The 11,119-nt window shown below is 50.0% G+C and overlaps 1 protein-coding gene across 1 annotated transcript; it reads left to right on the top strand.

The window, feature by feature from the left end:
- The first annotated feature begins 6,778 nt into the window (after positions 1-6,778).
- On the top strand, positions 6,779-8,405 carry LOC139080992 (heat shock transcription factor, X-linked member 3-like). Its single transcript, XM_070604223.1, has 2 exons — positions 6,779-7,324; positions 7,736-8,405. Exons 1-2 carry the CDS (start codon positions 6,830-6,832, stop codon positions 8,162-8,164), a joined length of 924 nt encoding a protein of 307 aa, XP_070460324.1. The 5' UTR covers positions 6,779-6,829; the 3' UTR covers positions 8,165-8,405.
- Positions 8,406-11,119: the final 2,714 nt, after the last annotated feature.

Genomic DNA, 11,119 nt, shown 5'->3' with positions numbered 1-11,119 from the left:
CTGAAGTTGGGGGGGGGCAATCTTGTAGGCCTGAACCCTTAACCTGTGGAATCTGCTACTGTCTCTGGGTAGATAGTGTGAGAACTGACTTGAATTCTTGGACACCCTGCTGGTGTCTGAGAATTGCTTGTTGTGTGTGTGGGAACTACCCCCCGCCAATGTGGAAATTGAGTCTCAGAACACTAAAAGAGCAAGAGCAAACCAACAGGTGACTGAATAGCAAAATGTGGTACAAACATACAATGGAATACTATTCAGCCTTAAAAAGGAAGGGAATTCTGACATAATCTGGTGAAAACTAATATACAGAAACCTTATTTCAAATGGAGTCAGGAAGCAAGAAGAGAGAACACTCATGCATGAGCCTCTCAATGCACACTATAGACTCCAAGAGGAAGAGGCATAACTTGCATCTCCCACAGGAAGTGATATACTTTACTACCCCAGCAAAGGAAGGAAGGAAGGAAGGAAGGAATTCTTCCTTGCCTAGCAACAGTTCAGCCAATGAGAGACAGCCACAACTCACCAATGAAAATTCACTATACTTCGAACTTCCAATTTCCTCCAATGGACACTTTGTTTATAACAGCCCCTCCCAACTTGATGAAAGAATGTTTTTCTCCTTTGTTTCTCTAGACATGCCTGTGGTTTGCCACAGACCACGTGTCCCTTATTGCAATTATTTGTTGTTCCCGAATGAACCTATTTTGCTGGTAAAATAACTGGATGTTTTAGGTCAACATGCTACAACACAGATGAGCCTTAATGACATTATGCCAAGTAAAATAAACCAGACACAAAAGACAAATGCTGTATGATTCCACTTACATGAGGTACTTGGAGTAGTCAAAGTCATAGAGACAGGAAGTAGAATGATAGGTGCCAGGGGCTGGGAAAAGGTGGAATGAGGAGTTATTGTTTAATAGGTAGAGAGTTTCAGTTTTGCAAGATGAAAAGAATTCTGGAGATGGACAATGGTGATGATTGCACAACAATAAGAATGTACTTAATAGCACTGATCTATACATTTAAAAGTAAGATGGTAAATTTTATGTTATGTGTATTTTACCCCAATAACAAATGTATTTTATTAAAAAGAGACACTGTAACAGGAATGAAGAATGCCTTTGATGGGCTCCTCAATAGACTGGACTCAACTGAGGATAGAATGAGTGAGCTAGAAGAAACATCAACAGAAACTTCCAAAACTGAAATGCAAAGAGAAAAAAGAATGAAAAGATGAAAGAGAATATCCAAGAACTGTGCGACATGTGCAAAAGGTGTAACATATATATAATGGGAATACAAAGTGAGAAGAAAGCAAGAAAGGAACAGAAGAAATATTTGAAGTGATAATGGCTGAGAATTTCCCAAAACGAATGATAGACATGAAACCCCAGATTCAGGAAGTTTGGAGAACATCAAGTAGCATACATAACCAAAAAAGTCTACATCTAGGCATATCATATTCAAGCAGCAGAAAATCAAAGAGAAAGAAAACTTCTAGATAAAAGGCAGAGGGAACAAAAAGTGTGAGCGGAATCTTCTGTTAGTTCTCTCCCTCCAAGCACCTTCCAGTTGGCCAGGCAGTCAGACCCATTCAGGGGAAGTGCACAGTAGTGTCAGGAGACTGAAGACCCACTGTCTAGCTAGAGGACCACAAGAGGGTCCCCTGGGAGCCGGAGAGTGTGGTGAAGGAGTTTTGTTCCAAACAGTTTTAGCTGTCTATGAGCAGTGTCGACGACGTGTGGTGCAGCTGTTCTGAGTGGAAAGTGCCAGAGCTGGGCCCACCCCGGGCTGTGTCATAGTCAGTGCTGTCAGGTGTCCTCCCAGGCTCAGCAGTCGTTTGCATTCCATCACTTGCAGCAGCTTGCAAAGGCAGCATGGTGAGTTTTCCTTCAGGAGGAGGGCAAAGATTCCAGGAGCAGTTCTGGAAAACCAAGGTCAAAAAGCTCTCCCCTGCGCCACATATCTCCCAGGGTTGGGTTTTGTTTTTCCTCCATCGTTACAAATCAGCGTGTCCCACACAGTGATCAAATTTACATTGTTTCCATCATCCCCTCTTCTCCCCCAGACCCTTTTGTCTGGAAGGATTGTATGCAAGAGGGGCAAAGGCATTTTCACAGACAAACATTGTCATACAAGTGAGCCAGAAAGACATGTCATATTCAGGATGCGGTCAGGAAGAAATCTTCACTTTTCATCGATTTTCAAAACAGATTTACATAACCATTTTTATCCGATTGCTTATCAAGTGAGAGGTGAAGAGGGCAAGGCCTTTCTGGGGACAGTGTCATTAACACTCACACTGCCTGGTGCGCGCACCAGGAGAAAGGTGAGGGAAACAGTCAGGCAGTCAATCCTTGTTGCAAACTGCGACTAACCCGTCCACTCAAAAACAGAGGAACATCGCGAAAGGGGGTCTCAGTGGAATCTGTCTGGAGTGCATGGAGGGCTCCCGGTCCCCATGATGGGCCCTCCTCCAATGTACAACTTGCACAGGCAGCCCAAGTTAGGAGTGCAATCATCCGCCTCAGAAATGGAGTGCCCATGAGCAGCTCCATCTCACTTGGTCCCATCGGATACTGAGCCCTTCATTGCGGGCATCTGCAAAAGACCCAGACGGTGCAGGACACCACTCAAGAAGCTTTGACAGATTCATACCCCACAGAGGGTTGTCCCAAATCTGCAACAGTCCCAGAGTCCAAGACCTGTTCGTTGAGCTTGGCCTGCTTTCCATTCAGCACAACTCGTGTTGAGGCTACAACAGCCCATCGTGGACAGTTTCAGGATTTATCTTAAAGTTGGTCAATTAGGATTTGTGGGTTTGGGGTCCAAAAAGAGTCAGTGGCTTTTCTGCAGCAGCAGGAAAGCCGAGACACTGCAAGGCCAGACAGCGGGGGTCCAAGTCCAAGTGACAAGCAATGCTTTCCTAAGCCCTTTCTTCCTTATCAGCCTTAGAGTCCCTCCCAATTGACGCCTGAAAAACACAGACCTCAGGTCGGATAATCATCAGCCTCTTAGGGTCAGACACGTGATTTCACAAGCGCTCATTAGCCAGCTGTAGGGGGTTCAAGGGATTGGAGGCTGACCCAGTAAGAAGAGATGACCAGGAGAGGCAGCAACGTACCACAAGATTTACAGGATGGTGCCTCAACAGGGTTGCATTAGAGGGGAGTCCCTCACAGCATGAGATCGTCCATGGTGTATGGGTCAGTAGGGCACTATCAGAAGGGGAGCGCTATGGTCTGGATGTTTGTATCCCCTCAAACGCATATGTTGAAACCCTAACCCCCAAAGATGATGGCATTACGAGGTGGGGCCTTTGGGAGGTGCTTAAATCATGAGGGTAGAGCCCCCATGGTTGGCAGTCACCTTATATAAGAGGCCCCAGAGAGATCCCCAGCCCCTTCCACCATATGAGGACACAGCGAGAAGGTGGCAACTAGGGACAAGGAGGAGGGCCCTCACCTCACCATGCTGCTGCCTTGATCTTGGACTTCCAGCCTCCAGAATGGTGAGAAATAATTTTCTGTTGTTTATAAGCCACCCAGTCTGTGGTATTTTGTTACAGCAGCCGGAGCAGGTTAAGGGGGGAAGGCAAGGGACCTGTTGGGAGAGAGGCATCGGAGAGGGGGCCCACATGTCTAAGCGATGTCGCTCAGCAGAAGGCAGCCTTGGAGCAAGACCCCAACAGGCTGAGTGGCCCCCAGACAGAGAAACGAATTGTCATATGAGAGGGCAGCAGGAGGAGCATCCTTGGCAGGAGCTCATAGCATGTCAAGGAATAGCGCCAAGGGCCTAGTGGAGCTGGCCCGGGGCTACAGCCCAGCAGATGATGAGTGAAAGTGGCTGGAGGGCCTCTGGGCTGGCAGACACCTGAGTGGGTAAGAGGAGCACAGTGGCCAGGAGGCTAGAAAAGTCAGGTCCCCACTGTCATGAGGGACTGTGTCTGTGCCATGCTGAGAAAAACAACTTGGGTGCAAAATAAACCAACTGCAATGGCACAGCTGGTGCCCAGAATGGAGGGAGACCAGTAAGGACGCAGCTCCCACACTGACCCAAGGGGCAAGGGGGGCTTGAGGGAGGGGGAGGCACAAAAGGCCACACAGCCAGACTTGCCCCTTGGCGGCCCCAGGCCTTGGGCCCCATAACCCACAGCTAGGCACTTTCTCCATGGCTGCAGGCTTTGCAGAACCCACGGTGAGTCCAGACTGAAATCACGTTCCCTCCGGGGTGGCTGTCCTCAGAGGCCAATCAGCTGTGATCTGCTAGAGTGACCTGATTCTGGGGGTTTTCTCCATAAGGCAGTGACACATATGGGTCACCTCTGGGGCCTCTGGAGCACTGAAAAGCCAACCAATCATTTCTCTCAAAGGGTCTTGAGCATGGTAGGTACCTAGTAAAGACTGTCGAAATGACGGCCACAGGACCCAGGGTTCAAATTCTGGACAGAGAAGGCTTAGTCGAGGTAAGCTGTTTCCATAATGCATCTCATCAACTAGACTAAAGTCAGCACTGTGAGTATCTCATCTTCAGAGGAAAAGATGAGCCTCGTGTCCTAGATTCTTAACGCCAGCAGAAATTCGGTGACTCCCGAAAGAAAGGACGTTAGCTAATAGTCCTACAGGAGACTTAGGATGTAAGAGAGCCCAAATCACATCAAGTAAATACCTACTCCCTGCAGAATGCTGGACTGTGGTTTCCCAAGTCATTTTCTCCTCTCCCACCAAACAGCCCAATCTCTTGGTATAAGTCATCAGCCGAGTTCATGAGCTAGCACAGGCCACAAGGAAGTTTCATTCTCAGTCTTTACAGAACTCACTGAGGCAAAAATACTCTGCTGTGCAACTGAAGGAAGATGGCTATTCATCCAAAGACTTTAGGAGCCCCCTTCTGAGAAGCCACCAATGGCCTCGATTTAAATTCTTAGCCTCTGAGGGCATGTCCCTACAGGATAAGCTGATGTCCTCAATGAACACTTTGGAAACCTGTTTTGAAGCACAAAGACCACAGACCAAGCCCAAATGTAAACCTGGGGGCTCCGTTAAGGATTGCCGTCCTCAAACTGAAAGGCATCTTGGGAGATTCTATTTCAAACCCTCTTTGCACTCCCCTTTTAGAAACAAACGATTGACCCTCAGAGAGGGCAAATGACCCTACTCAGTGGCAGCCTGGACAAGGACCTGAGATCCTTGCAGACAGGGCCTTCCCATGGTACCACTCAATCTCCCGATGCAGAGTGACTATTAAGAACAAAGTTGTCCACAACATCTAGAGAATACGTATCACCAAATTCACGGTCGTATCCACTGTACCATCCTCTGTGGTGAGCATGACTTTCATTTGGGTTTTGTCCCATTCCACACCCAGACTCTCATCTATTTTCACGTACACAATGATGGGTATCTTCATGTTGGCTTCCTTACTCACATCTAGCTAAACAAGAAGGGATTTTCCTTGGGAGTGAGTCTGTGTAAAGGAGGCCCTTTGAAAAGGATCTAACCCAAGAGCAGACAAAATTATTCCATGGACCTACCACCCAGGTAATGGCAGGGGAGGGATACTGGGGTCGAGGGTGGGGATTGGCTTGGGGCAAGGAGAGCAGGGATGGCTCAGGAGAATGGGTCAGTGAAATGCTTTGTCTCAACAGATCAGAATAGGTGTTAAACCCCCCAAATCAATTAAAAGGGGAAGTACCAGAGGAGATCCAATTTGGAAGTGGGAGGCCAGAAATCCGGGAGAGCATAAGCCAAACCACTCTGGGGCAGAAAGGAAATAGGGCTTTAGAGGCAGCCTCAAGGGAGGCTGTAGGCAAGCAGTTGAGGAAGGTGATTTGAAGAGGGCAGACGCAGGTGTTCCCAAAGGGAGTCTGTCCAGGGCAACCAGAAGAGTTTCTATGGTGAAGAAATGGAAACTAAAGACAACCCCACTGTGATCTAGAGAGGGATACGATCTGGGGGCAAGGAGAGTTCAAGAGGAGACTCCCTCCCAAGCACAGTGGACGATGTGGCCATCCACCACCACGCCGGCACTGTGGGTAAGTGTGTCTGAGGTGCTTTGGGTGATACTGAGATTGAGGATCATCAGAAGCACTCCCACTGTGCTCCAGCACAGCCCTACTCTGGGGACAACTTGACCCAGGGGCAAGAAAACTGGACTCCTTGTTTGGGCCCATCTGAGCAGGACCAACCAACCAGCAGAAGCAGCTGGAAGAGACCAAAGCAGGAAGCAGGGGTGAGAGGAAGAAGGAAGAGGCTATCAATCTAGGCTAGGCAAATCAGCCTGCTAGGGACCACCGTCTCCTGGGAGGCACAGTCCCCCAGTGGCCCATATGACCCGCCTAGTCTTGGTGGGAGCCAAGCTAGGACTAACCAGGGCCTGGCCCTTGAGCACATCAGAGGGGTCAGCAACAGGCCCCCTCCCCGTCTTTAGGGGTGGGATTGGAGATAGGATCATGCTTTCTCGACCCATCCAGGGCCTGGACTCATGAAACAATGTGCCTGGCAGCTGACAGGAGCCTTTTCTGGGAACTTGAACCAAACGTTTCTCTCCTTTTAGAAAAGAGAGAAGCTGGGACCCTGCACCCCTGTCCTCCCCCACACTTGGCCAGGGCTCCCTCTCCAGACCAGCTGCGAGCAACCCTTGTGACATCATGTGACAACTAAAGAGAACGATGACTTAAGCAGATGGTTGCCCCTCTACCCAGACTCTAGAATTTTGTGGACATTATTTACTGGGCATCCCCACCATGACCGAAGGCATTTCTGACCTGAGAGTTCAGGGATACCATCTCAGCTAGAAAGTGCTCCTGATCTAGACTAGCTCCATGGCTAGTCAGAGTACCGACCAGATAGATGAAGTCAAGCAGGCCCCATCAGGTGACCGAGAGCCAGCAACAGGCGTCCCATCTAATTCATCCCCGGATCCAAATCTGGATTCAAGGGAGATTTTGGAGACCCACAGTGACCAAGCCATGAGCCAAGATCCAGGCCCCCGTGACAACATGCGACCACAGGACCCAAACCAAGGCGCCGTCCATGTGGAAGAAAACAACCACCGTCTGGGGCTCTCCTTCCCAAGAAAGCTTTGGATGGTAGCTGAGGACGACGCCTTGACGTCTGTGCGCTGGAATGACGAGGGAGACACCGTGATCATTGAAGAGGATCTTTTCCAGAGGGAGATTCTTCACCAGAGAGGCCCAGGGAGAATTTTTGAAACAGACAGCTTGAAGAGTTTTATCCGCCAACTGAACCTCTACGGCTTCAGCAAAATACGTCCAAACGACCCTTCGGTTCACTCTCCAGGGAACAAGAGAATGATGGTAAAGTAGAACGTCCTTCTGTTTCCCATGTTCTCCGTTCCTCGAACATCTTCCTAGTAGACCAAGATAAATGATGCACTGAAAGGGTTTAATTTCTGAGGATAACTTTTTTCACTTGAGACTTTATTTATGGAAAGATGAGAAGGTATAGTTGTTCCTATGAAACGACAACCCCCTCAGAGGTAATCTGCAGGTGTGACGAAAGACTCTGAGAGGTCACTTAATGTCAAGGAGATAGATGCACCTTAACCTAGGCATTATGTATGTTGAGTGAGCTCAGGCTCTAGGGCAAAATGAAACTTGCCAGCAAGTTAAAAAGATCTTTTCTCCCTAGGAAAACAAGACCATTATGATTGGGGGGGGTGGTGAATATTTGCTCCCAGGATGACTAACTGGATTATTTTGTTTCAGATGTACCGTAACTCCAACTTTAAGAGAGACAAGCCTCTGCTCATCAAGAACATTCAGAGAAGAGGCAACCTGAGAATTACCACTCAGCCAGGGACCAGCACAACAACTCCAAAGAGAAAGAAGCAGGTAGAAGCTATGAGGCGCTCCCCACGAATCCGTCACAATGAACCCACCACAGAAGCTGACAGAAAGGCCCAGAAGGAAGCCCCAAAAGCTCAGGGACCCACTGACACCTGGTCGGTCACGTGCTCTGATATCCACTCTGTGAGCAGTGTAGCAGGACATGCCACAGAAGTTCGTCAACCAAGTGAGCCAGCTAGCCCAAGTGGGGAGGGCACATCCGGGAATGTTGTTTGTGCCCCTGGCTACTGCCGGAGGAGACGGTGCAGAGGAACCACCCACCAGCCCCCCAGATTACCCAGATTATGATTCGGTGATGTCCCTGTACAACACCTGTTATTCCATCCTGCTGGCTTCCCTTTCAGTGATGGCTCCACATGAGGCCCCTGACGAGGACGAGGAGCAGGAAGTCTCCTCAGATTACAAGTGTGCACTTTGTGAGCGCTTCAAGGACAATCCAGGTTCCTAAGCTCACAGGTCACTGGTGACAGATAAAAACCACCATTTTACAGCCATGATGCAAAACTCTGATGGAGTAAATAAACAATCTTATGAGAATTGTGACTCGGTGTTCTAATTTGCAACACTACACACACCTCATCAGGTAAGCCTGAGGAGGCTGGAAATCCTGGCCCCAAACAGGCTTTGGTCCCCATTGTCCTCTTTGATTTGAAGAAGCAGCATTTTCACACATTCAGCCAAGGACTTGGCTAGGGAGTATCGAGGCAAGCCCAGGAAGATCTCGTTCCCTGAGCCTGGCCTGGTGGTCAGGACACAGAACAGCCTGACTCTTGTCCTTGAGGCTATCGCCTTCCACTATTCACGTATCTTGAAACAGGAGAGTCTTTCCTCATGGGGCCCCCTAAGATGCCAGGAAGCTTCTGATCAGCAGCTCAATGTCCCTGGCCTAGGAGGCAGGGGTCTTCCAAAGTAGGGCCAGCCCATTTGCCCAGGGAGGTCCGACCACTGCAGTCTGGCTCAGAAGCGACAGGTCATTCCAGTCACTGCCTGGGGGAAAGCCCATCATGCTTATAGGTAATAACCATTAGAAACTTTCCTAATAAATGATCAAAAAGAAAGAAAGAAAGGAAAAAGACTTCCCACAAAATAAACAACACTACTTATCACTTTTCTGAAAGAGCTGTATTTAGGCTCCTTGTTTCACACATGAAGTGGCTGTGCGACATGTCTAACACGTATGCCCCATGAGCCAAGGGACACTTTTACAGCAGAGAAAGTCTTTTGCAAGGACAGGTGCTCTGTTTCCAAGTCTGATGTCCTCTTCATCAGGAATGAGGCCATCCAGGGCTGGTCACTCTCCAGCAATCACTCAGCGCCCGCTCCCAGCCTCCACACAACATCCCCTGGATGCTGTGCAAACACTCTATGAGTTTGACTTTAACAAAGAGAGGGGAGAACACTAACGAGTCCTCTTAAAATGTATTTCTTTGGTCAATCCAGAAATCAGGTGGACCAAAATGAGTGGCAGCGGCAAGACCTCAGGGGCAGCTTTCCCTTTTTCCTGAAGGTCAAGGTCCTTGAGACTGTCACTGAGCCCAGAGAGGCATCTTGCAAGTAAAGCCCTGCTCCCCATCCCTGCATCTGAGCGGAGAAGCTGTTTACGTGAATAGCACATAGTGGGTTGCACGCTCCCCTGTGGTGCCAATCCACACTGAACCCGATTTCCATGTCCTCCGTTTGACGACGAGCTGCTGGGTCATGATTTAGCTGGTCTCTCGGTGACCTTCCTCTGAGGAGCTCACGCTCGTCAGGCCTCCTGCCCCAAGGGGATCAGGTGCTCTGGGAGGTCTACCTGGAAGACATCCTTTCTGCCTTTCCTGGGGATGGGCTCCAGCAGCCACCTGGGGTTTGAAAGCACCGTCAGGAACTTCTGCTTCAGGTTGGTCAGCACGGCTTGATTTGCCAGTTCCACCACCTCATCAGGATCTGGACATTGCAAAGTTTCCCCAATGTCAACGAGCCCTGTGCACAAAGGGAGGAGCACAGAGACGTTTTTCCTTCCATAAACCAAGGCCTGCCTGTCAGAGAACATGGGTATTCAAAGTTACAACCACCAGAGACTAAGATGATATCGCCCAATGGACACGGAGTGAAGTGGGTCTTTCTCAGTGAGCACTTCTGACGTGCCAGACTCTGTGCACGGGATTTTGGGAGAGGCCGAGTGAGGGACAATGAGGAGGAGAGGCTCTTGTCCTTAACAACCCTACCAAAATAACAGGCAGATCCCAGTCAGACTGCTGAGGGCAGCAGGTACAGATCACAAGGGCCCCGGCCACAGTAGGGAACTTACAGGCCATCAGGTCCCCAAGCACTTCACCAGCAGACAAGAGCTGATGTGGGACCTCAACCATTGAGGGATCAGGGGACTTGCCCAGTATGCAGTGGGCACTGGGGGTGGGACAGTCACCTGAAGCCAGGAAGGCAGCCTGAGTCCAGAGGCCGGTCCGACCTGCTCTGTGTGCTATGCTGCCTCTCAGGATCTCTGCCACACGCATGCACACGCAATTACATACACACACAAGCAAACCCCACATGCAGACTCGGACCTCACCCTGCCTCTCGTATCACACATGGAAACGGAGGCCCAGGATGGAGAAAGGGTTCACCCTGGGTCGGGGAACCTCGGCCGACCGACCCCAGGGCCAGGGCCCTTTTGCTGCCCCTCTGAAGGTATGTTGCTAAAAGAAACCACACAGCCCACACACGCAGCAGTTCAACAGAAAACAAGCTACCAATCTCCCGAGCAATGTCCTGGGGGCAGCCCTGGGAGGTGTCTGAGCGGTGCTCGGCACAGCAGCACTTGCTGGTTATCACTCCACGGCCGTACTTTTCCCCTTCCTGGAGCAAGGCCTAAATCTGAGCAGGGGTCTTTCCCAGCCTTTCCACCAGAAGCTTCCTCCAGGCCACATCTTTCCAGTCCCTGTGAAGAATGTGGATGGCAATGGTTCAGTCCTGGTGGCTGTTCAGCAGGGGACGCCAACGCGTCTCCATGGTCTCGACCCCTTTTAAGACAAAACCTGCCTAGGGCTGCCGGAAGGAGAGGCAGATGAACTTCATCTCCCCAGAGCTCCTTGCGCCTCACGTGGCCTGTGGAAACGCAGAACCGCAATGTCAATAAACCTCACGCACCGGCACTCCAAGCTCATGGCCCATGGACCTGACCTCTCCCCACCATCCCCCGGGTGCCCTGAAACCCTACTGAGCTAGAGAATGTTGGCTTCTCCTTTCAATCACCAGGCAGTC

Source organism: Equus przewalskii, chromosome X (assembly GCF_037783145.1).
Source record: "Equus przewalskii isolate Varuska chromosome X, EquPr2, whole genome shotgun sequence".
In the NCBI taxonomy this organism is placed as follows: Eukaryota; Metazoa; Chordata; class Mammalia; order Perissodactyla; family Equidae; genus Equus; species Equus przewalskii.
Note: the sequence above shows the minus strand (reverse complement) of the source record. Positions and strands in the feature narration are given on the sequence as shown.